Below are 13419 nucleotides of genomic sequence, written 5' to 3'. Positions count from 1 at the left end.
AACTGATTCCTGGTGGTGGTGTTTCAGATGTGAATGAGTGCAGTAGGAACCCGTGTGAGAACGGAGGTCGCTGTGTGAACCTGCTCAACCACTTCTACTGTCAGTGCCAGGACAACTGGAAAGGCAAGACGTGCCACTCACGTGAGAGCCAGTGTGATTCCAGTACCTGCAGTAATGGGGGGACGTGCTTCGACCACGGGGACACCTTCCGCTGTACCTGTCTCTCAGGGTGGGTGGGCAGCACCTGTAACACAGGTGAGAAACCATTATTGCACGGTTCTGCCTATGTCGTTCAAGGAAAAGTTCAGTAGACTGATCTGGTCCATATGCTCCGTAGGATTCCTCTTGCTAATACGTTTAGTGAATATAGGTTCTAAACTCATCATACTTTATTTATTTTGTCAGCCAAGAACAGTACGTGTGACTCTAACCCGTGTGAGAACGGAGGGACCTGTGTCGGAGGGGGTGATGCCTACACCTGCATCTGCAAGGATGGCTGGGAGGGGCCCACATGTGCTCACAGTAAGGCACCATATACTGAACTATATCCAGGTTATAATCATAAACTAACACACTGATTTTAATTCTGTGTTATCCCCTTTTTTTCACAGATGCAAATGACTGCAATCCTCAACCCTGGTAAATTGAATTGAAATACTTGTAAAAGTCTTTTAAACCTCTTGGCTCCTGTACTGGTTCTCTTACAAGTGATGAGACCCAGCCTTCTTACCCCATTCCCTGTCCAGTAGCACACACACCCATATAAGATCATATTCTCTCAATGTTCTGGTTTTAAAACAGGAACACATGACTCCCACACACCGCTCATCTCACAAATCTAATTTAATGCTCAGAGATTTCCCATTAAAGTTTGTTCTGTGAAGGTGTGTGTGTGTGTGTGAAAGGGGAAGTGTGTGTATCCCTGACTCCTCTACAGAACACTGCAGGGCCTGACAGCTGGGTATTCCATGGTCCCGTGGATCAGAGGGGCTGAGTGGACAAAGGCTCCCGCCACCACAATGACTGACAGGGGGATTAGCACAGGGGGGCAGTGGGGTGGAAAGAGACGCCCCTCTCCCTATTCTTCACCGCTGACCCCTGAGCATGGGGCAGTGTAGGCTGGAGAGGGGGGCTGGGTAGCAGGGGGTATAGGGCGAGCACGGTATGGGGTCAGTTTGGGATTTACATATGAAGTCTGAACATTGATAAGGGATCAGCTTTAGAGACCACAGTCTCTAGTCCCTTGCCTTGGGATTCTGCTGTTGGGATCTAGACCTGAGAATGTGAATGTATTCTCTTTGTAGTCTGAGCCTTCAGGCTTGTGTATGCTGCTGCACCTGTGCCAGTGTTTCCTATGGGATAGGCTGACGTATTGATGTGTGGCTCTGTTTCCTCCCTGCAGCTATAACGGTGGTGTCTGTGTGGATGGCGTGAACTGGTTCCGCTGTGAGTGTGCCCCGGGATTCGCCGGACCAGACTGCCGGATCAGTGAGTCCCTGGGAACCAGAGGGGTGTGGGGGGTCAGATTGGAGGGGTCAGGGGTGAAAGGGGACGGGGGAGTTTGAGCTGATTGTTTGTGAGGGACAGATTAGGAAGCCTTTAGGAAGCCTGTCTTAACCTCCGACCTCTCTTGTGAGGAGAGGTCAGCTGTATTCTGCAAACAGGTCAGTTCAGTCTTACATTCTCAGGGACAATCCTCTTTCCTTTCCCCCTTTTCAGAGACGGTCTATTTTTCACGTGAGGATGCCAGACATGAGAACCAATAAGCCTATCCCCTGTTGTGATGATATTCTAGCTAGGTGCCTTGCAGTAGACTAGAGATATGTGTATAGTAATGTCCTCTTGTTTCCCCATCAGACATAGATGAGTGCCAGTCATCGCCCTGTGCCTATGGTTCTACCTGTGTGGATGAGATAAACAGCTTCCTCTGTGTGTGTCCCTTGGGCCGGGCTGGGCCTCACTGCCAAGAGTGTGAGTACACTGCAGCTATACACTCTTAGAAAAAAAAACGTGCCGTCTTGAACCGAAAATGGTTCTTCGGCTGTCCCCGTAGGAGAACCCTTTGAAGAACCAAAAAGGGTTTTACCTGGAACCAAAAAGGGTTCTCCTGTGGTGATAGCCGATGAACCCTTTTGGATCCCTTTTTCCCCTGTATCCATGTCGTGGGGGAACCTTCTTCCTTTGACCTCACGCGTGGTAGGAAGAGTTTCTAAGGACTGAGCCTGATGTTGCCTTAGTCCTAAACCTGCTCCTCTCTCTCCTCTCTGCAGTGATAGGGATCGGGAAGGCCTGTCGTTACTCCGGCCTGCAGTTCCCTCACGGCAGTCGATGGGAGGAGGAGTGTAATACCTGCCAGTGTGTCAATGGCATTGTGCGCTGTTCTAAGGTGAGACTTGCTTTTATTACACATAGTGACGGTGTGTGTGTGTGTGAGCTGCCTCCATGAACTCTGTCTGTGTGTACAGGTACGGTGTGGCCGACGGCCCTGCCTGCTGCAGAGAGGTGGTGCCGGTCCAGACAGTAGTGCCCCGTGTCCTAGAGGACAGGAATGTGTGGAACACCAATTCCTCACCTGCTTCGCCAAGCCCTGCCACCAGTGGGGCGTGTGTTCCACCCCCGACCCCCCTCCGCCCCTCCACACCCAGTGTGAACCCAACAGTGGTTACCTGGACAACAGCTGTGCCCGCATCACACTCATCTTTAACAGAGACAAAGTTCCACAGGTGGGTACAGGTCATCATCCCCTGACTGACATTTGATGAGAGATTTCGTTTAAAAAAGACAAGAAATCAGTTACAGATGTTTTTTTTTACTAGACTTGAATCTCCGACAACACCTTCCCCAAACTTTTACCCGAGAATTCAAGTGAATGGAATTAGCTAGGAGCTGGCTAGGAGCTATTCACTTCAGCCGAAAATGCTAATGGTTATCTCTTATCATTCTTTGTGTGTGTGTTTGCTAATCAAAGGGCACCACTGTGGAGAACATCTGCTCGGAGCTGAGGTACCTTCCCATCGCCCAGACCCTGGCTAAAGATTGCACACTCCTCATTCTCTGTGACCTGTCCTACTCCAACAGTGACGCCGTGGAGGTTGCCATGGTGAGTGCCTGACATCCCCCACCACCCCTATCCCACCTCAGCCCCCCACCTTCAGTCTCTGAGCTGTTGCCATCTGCCAATGATCCCATCCCCTCTTACCTCCTCCTCACCTCCCACGGTCGCCTGCAAGAATAGTCTCTCTCCCATCTCTTTCAGTTATCCCCGAGGACCACACCCCTTTGGGTTCTTTCTTTCACTTGATTAAATCACACACTTAATTGGTCATTGTAAATGGGATCCAGGGTAGACTTGTAAAAGTGGTGCCTTTTGAAGCGCATCGTTCTTTGCCTGAACATCTGGATGCCGTTTAGCTTTAGTTTGGTCCACCTTACTGTTACTGTGCAGTCGCTCCTCTCTCGCTTCTCATAGGCCGTGCTTATGAAATACCTCCCTCTCTCTCTCTCTCTCCCTCCCTCTCTCACTTTCTCCCTCTCTCTGGGACTGGCGTGGCCACCCAGGCTCTGCTCTCCAGTCAGACACAGGGGAAATCAGACGCTACAGGGCACTAAGCCCTTAATGGAGGGGATTAGGCCTTTTCTTGTGATGTAGTCATGTTTGGGGACGTACAGGAAAAGGAGTGGTGCGTCTGACGTCCTGGTAGCTTTGTACTGAGTTCAATAATGAAACTCCTTAGACCCTGTCAGGCTTACAGTCAAATGTTAGTTGTGCTTTCTTAGACCATTATGAAATAGTCTTGATCTCGAAGTGAACTCAACACGAAGTCACATCATTTCAACCAACCTAATGTATTGTGGATCTGGGTTTTGCAGATTAGTCCCATCCAGCGGGTTCTGTGAGTTCTCAGTAAGAGGCCTGTAGTCCACCCTGAAGCCCATAGGCTGTTAAATATCAGAAAGTTGCATGTGTGCGTGTGTATGTGTGTGAATGAATGAGCTTCTGCCTACACAGAAAGGAGTATTGCTGACTGACTGGCTACTGACTGACTAGCTAGCCAGGGATCACCAGGGAGCCACATCTCTGCTTGTTCTCCATTGTTCCTCCTAATTGAAGTGCACAGCATCCAGCTAATCTCCCTCTGCTCCCCCTGGACTCTCTGGTCCACTTATTAGGCAATTAACTAGACCCGCTGGGTGTGAGTGTGAGGGAGAGGGGGGGGGGCGCTCTACTGTGTTGTCTTACCATCTCTCCTCCCTTCTCCCTCTCCAGTCATATGATCAGGATGGTCAGGAGCAGAATGGAGACCGTGGTCAGATCCAGGAGGCTGCCAGTGCCATCGTCGGTGCCCTGTCCAAACGCCACAACAGCACTGTCATGCTGGCCGTGGTGGAGGTCAAAGTGGAGACGCAGGTCATGCCCCAGTCTGTGGGTAAGTTACCGGACTAGACTTGGTTTCACTGTCTGCATGTTCTTATACTGTGCTTTGATTAGGTAGCATTACAATACATGATAGTAAAAGTCTAATTTGATGGACTTTCTGTCTCTAGACCACCTGGTGCCAGTGCTGTGCGTGGTGTTCAGTGTGCTGTGGATCTTCTGCATCGTGGTGTGTGTGTGGTGGACCCGTAAGAGGAAGAAAGAGCGTGAGAGAGAGTCTGCAGCAGAGGACAGCACCGTCAACAACCAGCTGGAGCCACTGAGGGTCAGCCTGCCACAGCACAAAGACAACCGAGGCAAAGACATTCAGCACGAATGTAAGAAACTCATGAACCCTCCAGACCGAACGTGTGACGGGGCCGAGGGAGACGAGGAGGAGGACGGAGAGGAGGAGGAGCTGAGGAGGGGAGGGATGGAGCTAGACAAGTTCTCCACTCAAAAGTGCTCCTTGGGAGGAGTGCAGGACAAAGTGATGGGCAAAGGGGGAGTGATCTGTACGACGCGTAGTGCCCCTGTCAAACCCCCCCACCGGACAGCGTACAGCCCGAAAGACAACCGGTGTAAAAACCTCAACGCTGCCAACATCAGTGAAGACGTCAAAGACCATTATGTATGAGCACAGCCTAGAGGTGGGACCTCTCAAACTAAAGACAATGTCTCCATCTAATAGAAAAACACAAACACCAATAGTGAAGATTTCAGACACGTTTTACATTTAATTTGACATTCTTTGTCTGCAACATGGAGGCTCCTTATCTACTAAAAGCATTGCAAATGAACATTTCAGCAACAAAAAAAGACCCGAATTTCAGTTTAAATCGCACTGTTTTAAAATAGGAAAAAGGACACTTTTTTTTTTTTTTTGCTTTTCTTTTTTTGTTGTTTACAAACTGTCGCTCCCTTTAAAGGAGAGCTCTTCTTTTCACCGCATGTCACTGAGCAGTTTGTTTATTATGTGACTTTGGCGTGAGCACTGCCATTGGAGGACTATGGAGAGCCGTTGAATGGCAGCTGTTGTTGTACTACTACATTACTACTAGTGCATTTAGTCCATATCTGCCTTAACCCGCACCGTGGGCCTTTTCTTTGTTCTCTTGGTATAATAATGTCATTTGTATATGTAAAATGATCTACAATGTTATATATAAAGACCCTTTGAAAGCTATAAGCAGTATATAACACCTGACGTCAGCATTAGTTTATAAGCATAAACATATTTTCCATGACATGTCGATGCTTCTAAAGATTTTATGTACAGTATATCCCTTTAACGTGCATTTTACTCTACCACTTCCTGCAAGCCGAGATGCTTTATTATTTGCTTGGTAGAAAGTGCCTTCAGCCCTTTTATCATTTCATCTCATTCAAAACATTTATCCAGAACTTAATTCATATAAAGGGAAAATATGTCTTTTCACACCTCTTCATATCACCACAAAGGTATTTCTTTGAACAATGTATATATGTAAATATAAAAATGGCTGTGTATATTTGAATTTAGTAACTTAAGTGACCCTTTTTATTATAGTTATTCTAAGGAATAAGATTGTTTTTTTTTGATGTCATTCCGTTTTATCAGTGTCCGTTGACACGGGGCTGGTTTTATACAGATATTATGGACAATATCAAGGGTCCCATTGACAGAAACAAATTATTCTAAGTGCTTGTTTGTTTTGCTTTATGATTTTATTTGGTTTACAACACTTAAAATTGTGAGTAGGCAGAGCTGTTAGTTCTAGTTCTCGGCTTGTCCTCGTCTGCTGCTTTAGTAGGAGCTATGTGTTGGGAGTTTCCCTAATGAATGCTGGCTCACCATGTCCCATTCACTATGCTACTGTATGTGAACATTAGAATGTCCTATTATATTGCAGGGGTGTACCAGTGCGTGGAGGGGTTAGGTTGATCTGACACAGAAACAGTGCTAGCAGGCTTTCAGCATCGTGATTTAGGTCGGAATCGGGAGTAACTACAATTAAATTCAAGGCCATTATCAGATCAATCCTGTGGTTTAATTGTCGTCTGGGATGGAGCCTGATGGATACACTGCTGCTTTTCAGCAGTACTCAGTTACCGAGCCCTGCAGTGGTGCATTGGGTTTCTGCTTTCAATACTGGTCTAATGAAGGGAACAAGTTTTATTGTTGTTGTTGATGTTGTGGTTGTTGTCCAGTGTTTGTATTATATCCTGTTTCTGCACTAAGACAGGAAGAGAACCCATTGAGCATTACCTCAGTGGCGGTAGTGAAAAGGATTTCTGTTGTTCTTTACAGTTTAATATTGTTATTCTCTGACAAGAACTGTCTTTCAAATGTTTTGATGATAAAGGAATTTCAAATCATTACCAATAACCAGTCAGCATAATCCCACTAGCCCCAGAGCATGGGCTGAATGTGCAGAACATTGTAATTATTTTGTACAAAAGAGCAGTTGCATCTTGGTTTGTTAGTGGAATTTGTGTTTGTTCTTAGAACAATCCATTTATTTATTAAAGTATTTTATACCAATATCTTTGTTTTGTCCTCTTTATATAGCATTGGAATATGACCTTACGTTTCAGTTTTCCCACTCATTCCCATTAACCGTAGCTCTGGAAATCAAATCAAATGTGTTGAATTTGATTTGATGTGTTTACACTTTATCGATGGCGCTGAATCTGCTGTTCCTATAAGATGAATCTTTCTCTACCTGATTGGTTGTCTATCTACAGACAGACACCAATTCAGAACCACTAAGGTAAGTCCCTTGCATGCATACATTTGCCCTTATAGGCCAAGTGCAATCAAAAACGAGATTTTCCTGTGTTTTACAGTGGCAAGAACAACGATGTGAGCCCTTTGGAAATACCTGGATTTCTCCATAAATCTGTCATAACATTTGGTCTGATCTTCATCTAGGTCACAACAATAGACAAACACAGTCTGCTTAAACTAATAACACGCAAACAATTATACCTTTTCATCTCTTTATTGAACACACCGTGTAAACATTCACAGTGCAGGGTGGAAAAAGTTGATGAACCCTTGAATTTAATAACTGGTTGACCTGGTTGGCAGCAATAACCTCAACCAAACATTTTCTGTAGTTGTGGATCAGACCTGCACAACGGTCAGGAGGAATTTTGGACCATTCCTCTTTACAAAACTGTCTCAGTTCAGCAATATTCTGGGGATGTCTGGTGTGAACTTCTCCCTTGAGGTCATGCCACAGCATCTCAATCGGTTTGAGGTCAGGACTCCAGAAGGTGTATTTTCTTGTGTTGAAGTCATTCTGTTGTTGATTTACTTCTGTGTTTTGGGTCGTTGTACTGTTGCATCACCCAACTTCTTTTGAGCTTCAATTGGCGGACAGATTGCCTAACATTCTCCTGCAAAATGTCTTGATAAACTTGGGAATTCATTTTTCCGTCAATGATAGCAAGCTGTCCAGGCCCTGAGGCAGCAAATCAGCCTCAAACCATGATGCTCCCTCCACCAAATCAAATGTATTTATATAGCCCTTCTTACATCAGCGGATATCTCAAAGAGCTGTACAGAAACTCAGCCTAAAACCCCAAACAGCAAGCAATGCAGGTGTAGAAGCACATACTTTACAGTTGGGATGAGGTTTATGATGTTGGTGTGCTGTGCCTTTTTTCCTCCACACATAGTTTTGTGTGTTCCTTCCAAACAAGTGAACTGCAGTTTCATCTGTCCACACAGAATCTTTTGCCAGTAGCGCTGTGGAACATCCAGGTGCACTTTTGCAAACTTCAGACGTGTAGCAATGTTTTCTTTGGACAGCAGTGGCTTCTTCCGTGGTGTCCTCCCGTGAACACCATTCTTGTTTAGTGTTTTACGTATCATAGACTCGTCAACAGAGATGTTGGCATGTTCCAGAGATTTCTGTAAGTCTTTAGCTGACACTAGGATTCTTCTTAACCTCATTGAGCGTTCTGTGCTGTGCTCTTGCAGTCATCTTTGCAGGACTGGCACTCCTAGGGTGAGTAGCAACATTGCTGAACTTTTATAGACAATTTATAGACCATTTGTCTTACCGTGGATTGATGAACATCAAGGCTTTTAGAGATGCTTTTGTAACCCTTTCCAGCTTTATGCAAGTCAACCATTCCTCATCTTAGGTCTTCTGAGATCACTTTTGTTCGAGGCATGGTTCGCAATGCTGCTTGTGAATACAAACTCAAATTTTGTGAGTTTTTTTTTTTAAAGAGCAAGGCAGCTCTAACCAACAGGTCCTCACCAGACATCAACGGCAACAATGTCGCCTATGGGCACAAACCCATCATCGCTGGACCAGACAGGACTGGCAAAAAGTGCTCTTCACTTACGAGTCACGGTTTTGCCTCACCAGGGGTGATGGTCGGATTAGCGTTTATTGACGAAGGAATGAGTGTTGCACCAAGGCCTGTACTCTGGAACGGGATCGATTTGGAGGTGGAGGGTCTGTCATGGTCTGGGCGGTTTGTCACAGCATCATCGGACTGAGCTGGTTGTCATTGCAGGCAATCTCAGAGCTGTATGTTACAGGGAAGATATCCTCCTCCCTCATGTGGTACCCTTCCTGCAGGCTCATCCTGACATGACCCTCCAGCATGACAATGTCATCAGCCATACTGCACGTTCTGTGTGTGATTTCCTGCAAGACAGGTATGTCAGTGTTCTGCCATGGCCAGCGAAGAGCCCGGATCTCGGTCCCATTGAGCACGTCTGGGACCTGTTTGATCGGAGGGTGAGGGCTAGGGCCATTCCCACCAGAAATCTCCGGGAACTTGCAGGTGCCTTGTTGGAAGAGTGGGATACATCTCACAGCAAGAACTGGCAAATCTGGTATAATCCACGAGGAGGAGATGCACTGCAGTACTTAATGCAGCTGGTGGCCACACCAGATACTGACTGTTACTTTTGATTTTGACCCCCCTTGGTTCAGGGACACATTATTCCATTTCTGTTACTCACATGTGTGTGGAACTTGTTCATTTTATGTCTCAGTTGTTGATTCTTGTTATGTTCATACAAATATTTACACATGTTAAGTTTGCTGAAAATAAACACAGTAGACTTTTTCCAACCTACACTGTGAATGTTGAAATTATGTATTCAATATAGACAAGACAAATACAATCATTTGTGTGTTATTAGTTTAATAAGCACACTATGTTTGTCTCTTTTCACTTACATGAAGATCAGATCAAATTTGATGACCAATTTATGCACAATTCCATGTAATTTCAAAGGGGTCATATACTTTTTCTTGCCACTGTAGATCCATTTTCACACTATGAGGTTGGAATAATACTGTGAAATTGTGAAAATGATGACAATGATGACAATGCCCTTTTAGTGTAAGACCTGTTTGAAAAGACCGCCTGACGTTTCAGCCTGTTTTAGTGGGATGGAGTTTTGGCATTCCATGGTGACAACACCATGCCGTAAATGAGTTGATAGACCAATAAGCAAGAGTTCCAAACCTCACACCAGCTACTTTTCAGTTATCCCCTCCCCACTCGGACAACTCCCAGGCAGTTCTAGCAAATTCTTGCTTGAGAAATGTTCCTTTGGTAGGAAGCTATTTTAGTTTCTTTTTAACAATTTTTGATTGAAAAAAATCACAGTAAAGTACTTAATTACTTTACATTAAAGTACCTAAAAATGATTTGATATTGAGATAAAAAAACTTCTGCATTGGATCTTAAATGTAATGATTTGCGTTAGAATCATTCACTATGATGGCAGTAATGTAGCTGCGTAGACTCCGTAGCGCTCCGTGGTTTGAAATGTCTGGAATCCAGAATCAGATATCAGTTAAGTCACGTGTGTACAGTACCGGATCACTGACCTACTTGGTAGTACAATAAAAGAGAGAGCGAGGAGAGGGGGGAGGAGAGGAGAGGAGGACTTCATGGCACCCAGTACCTCGCACCGTACAGTATGTGTTCCGACCGTTCAGTATGTGCCATGTAAGCCAACACCAGATTCCACGAGTCACTGGCTACAGTCAAAGGTATCTGTCTAAGACAGGTTAGCCACCTCCACTCCACATATATCTAGTATCACACTGTTTTAGCTGTGATTACAACAATGCTGTCTGTTACTAGGAGCAGGGTGTGATACTACATACACTGAACAAAAATAAAAATGCAACAATTTTATTATGCCCTAAAGTAATACATTCATTTGGCCCTAATGTATGGATTTCACATGACTAGGAATACAGATATGCATCTGTTGGTCACAGACACCTTAAAAATGGTAAGGGTGTGGATCAGAAAACCAGTCAGTATCTGGTGTGACCACCATTTGCTTCATGCAGTGCGACACGTCTCCTTCACATAGAGTTGATCAGGCTGTTGATCGTGACCTGTGGAATGTTGTCCCACTTCTATTCAATGGCTGTGTGAAGAATTGGTGGGAACTGGAATATGCTGTTGTACACGTCGATCCAGAGTATCCCAAACTAGCTCAATGGTTGACATGTCTGAAGTATGCAGGCCATGGATGAACTGGGACATTTTCAGCTTCCAGGAATTGTGTACAGATAAGTGTGACATGGGGCCATGCATTATCATGCTGAAACATGAGGTGATGGCAGCGGATGAATGGCACGACAATGGGCCCCAGGATCTTTTCACGGTATCTCTGTGCATTAAAATTGCTGTCGATAAATTGCAATTGTGTTCGTTGTCTGTAGCTGATGCCTGCCCATACCCTACCCACACTGCCTCCGTGGGGCACTCTGTTCATAACGTTGACATCAGCAAACTGTTCGCCCACACGACACCATACACGCTGTCTGCCATCTGCCCGGTTCAGTTGAAACAGGCATTCAGCAGTGAAGAGTACATTTCTTTAGTGTGCCAGTGGCCATCGAAGGTGAGCATTTGCCCACTGAAGTCGTTTACGACGCCGAACTTCTGTCGGGTCAATACCCTGGTGAGGATGACGAGCACGCAGATGAGCTTCCCTGGGACTCGTTTGGAAAGTTTGAGCAGAAATTCGTCAGTTGTGCAAACCCACAGTGTTATCAGCTGTCCGGTTGGCTGGTCTCAGACGATCCCGCAGGTGAAGAAGCCAGATGTGGAGATCCTGGGCTTGATCCAGACAAGTGGTCTGCGGTTGTGAGGCCGGATGGACGTACTGCCAAATTCTCTAAAAGGACGCTGTGTTTACCTAAAATGGTAGAGAAATTAACATTTAATCTGCTGGGGAGGAAGATGCATCTGGTGGAAAATGGATAGCCCATTCCAGGATTTCCTATGATCCCACAAGTGAGGGGTATCCACATGAGGTAAACACAGTAGTGGTGGTGGTGGTGGGTCAGTGGACCAGGGTTGTGTCCAAAATGGCATCCCCGTCCCTATGAATAGGGTACCATTTCATACACAAACCCCGGTCAGTAATAGAATGATCCAGGGTAATGTAGTGTCCACATCAGGTAAATACATGGGACTGGGTCAGTAATAGACTAACCCAGGGTAGCGTAGTGAGGGCTTTCGCAGTGCCAGGGCATCCCATACAGCACTGGAGAACCCAAGGTATTCCCTGACCTGCTGCTGCTTTTAAACACAATGACCCAGATACACAGGCCTGAACCCACCCAGGCCTTAATGACTTTACCTGACGATACTCCTCATAGAAATCACTTAATGAACAGATAAGAACGTTTTTGTTGAAGGGATTTCTCAATGGCGTCACCAGATTCAGCATCAAGTAGCATAGAGTAATAATGGTATGAATTCAAAGGGGAGGGTGTGTCCTGGATAGCGTGTGTGGAGAGAGAGAAATATTTAAGTCCCGAGGATAGTGGGAAAGGGAAAGAGGCTGGGTTCAATGAGATTCCTCCTCGTCTCAGAGGGAGCTGCTGCCACACCTTGGTCTGTGCTGGCGGCAGGCCCACAACTCCTCCCGTGATGGCCCAGAGAGGGTTAGAGCTGAATCCACATGTTCAAACAGAGATGAAAGGCGTTGTTAGGATGGTGTCAATGCCAATACAACCGCCTGCCAAGTAAGCCTTACTTAGTGCAATCCCAGATGTTCCTGACACTGAATATTCTCCTGTGAAATGCAGAGAGGGGGCTTCTGCCCGACCTATCACATCTAAGTCTGGGGAGGAGGACTAAAACAATGAGCATTTACAGTCCTCCTGCAGCTCCAGGCTGTTCATGCCGAGAAAAAAAATGTATATGTGATTTAGTACAATAAGAGGGTAGGGTCGTACATAGGAATAGCTGACGTTGATTCCTATTTCCTGTGAGTATGCATTTTTAGGCAGAAGGAAAAGTAACGTGAGCCAAGACATTCTTTACAGTAAGGCGATCCCCTTCCTAATAACTTCATTATCTATGTCAGGGGATGTCCGTCAGTCAGTCCCCCCTCCTATTACAAAAACATCTGTATTAACAACACAACATCTGCCTTATGGAGCAGTCAGTCGCTCCTGTCTAACAAAGCCCAGTCTGAGAGCAGTTCTAGGGTTTAGAGTCTCTGCATTGGAAAACAGGCACCTCTCACTGACTACTGTAAGTCATCAACTTTTTAAGTTGACTCATGTAGGTATAAACAGTTTGAAAGTTCAATCAAAAAATTTCTTTTTTGTAAAACCTTTACAAAGCCATATCAGGTAAAAATCCACCTGGTTTTGGTTCAGCAGATAGTAACAAGAGCTCAGCACCTTATAAAATCATAATCTATTTGTTTATGACACAGCCTGCCTCTCTTACATGCACATTATCCCCAAGGCTACATAATTACAGACAAGCCCAAACCAATAGACCAGGGATGTGCAACAGCAGCTCTTCTGAACTCATTATGATGGGCTGCAGTGGGTCCTGGGTCTGCATACCCATATCCATACCCACACATGCAGCCAGCCCTAGCCTTTTGGAGGCCCCTACGTTGAGAGCAAAATATTTTAGGCGCCCCCATCCTGACAGTGAAGAGAAAAACATTTTTGAGTGAATCTCCTGCAATTCTACACATTTTACAGTTTTAA

The 13419-nt window shown here is 45.5% G+C and overlaps 1 protein-coding gene across 2 annotated transcripts in view; it reads left to right on the top strand.

The window, feature by feature from the left end:
* Positions 1-6938, top strand: part of LOC124001453 (protein jagged-2-like) — a 29158-nt gene extending 22220 nt beyond the window's left edge. For both annotated transcript variants that reach the window (XM_046308194.1, XM_046308193.1), the window contains 10 exons: positions 28-255; positions 406-522; positions 612-639; positions 1403-1488; positions 1858-1971; positions 2271-2386; positions 2466-2723; positions 2969-3100; positions 4268-4427; positions 4546-6938. In XM_046308194.1, the coding sequence (XP_046164150.1) occupies positions 28-255; positions 406-522; positions 612-639; positions 1403-1488; positions 1858-1971; positions 2271-2386; positions 2466-2723; positions 2969-3100; positions 4268-4427; positions 4546-5051 (1745 nt within the window). In that variant the 3' untranslated portion in view covers positions 5052-6938. The remainder of the gene's footprint in view (positions 1-27; positions 256-405; positions 523-611; positions 640-1402; positions 1489-1857; positions 1972-2270; positions 2387-2465; positions 2724-2968; positions 3101-4267; positions 4428-4545) is intronic.
* The last annotated feature ends 6481 nt before the right edge of the window (positions 6939-13419 follow it).

This window comes from Oncorhynchus gorbuscha, linkage group LG17, assembly GCF_021184085.1.
Source record: "Oncorhynchus gorbuscha isolate QuinsamMale2020 ecotype Even-year linkage group LG17, OgorEven_v1.0, whole genome shotgun sequence".
In the NCBI taxonomy this organism is placed as follows: domain Eukaryota; kingdom Metazoa; phylum Chordata; class Actinopteri; order Salmoniformes; family Salmonidae; genus Oncorhynchus; species Oncorhynchus gorbuscha.
Note: the sequence above shows the minus strand (reverse complement) of the source record. Positions and strands in the feature narration are given on the sequence as shown.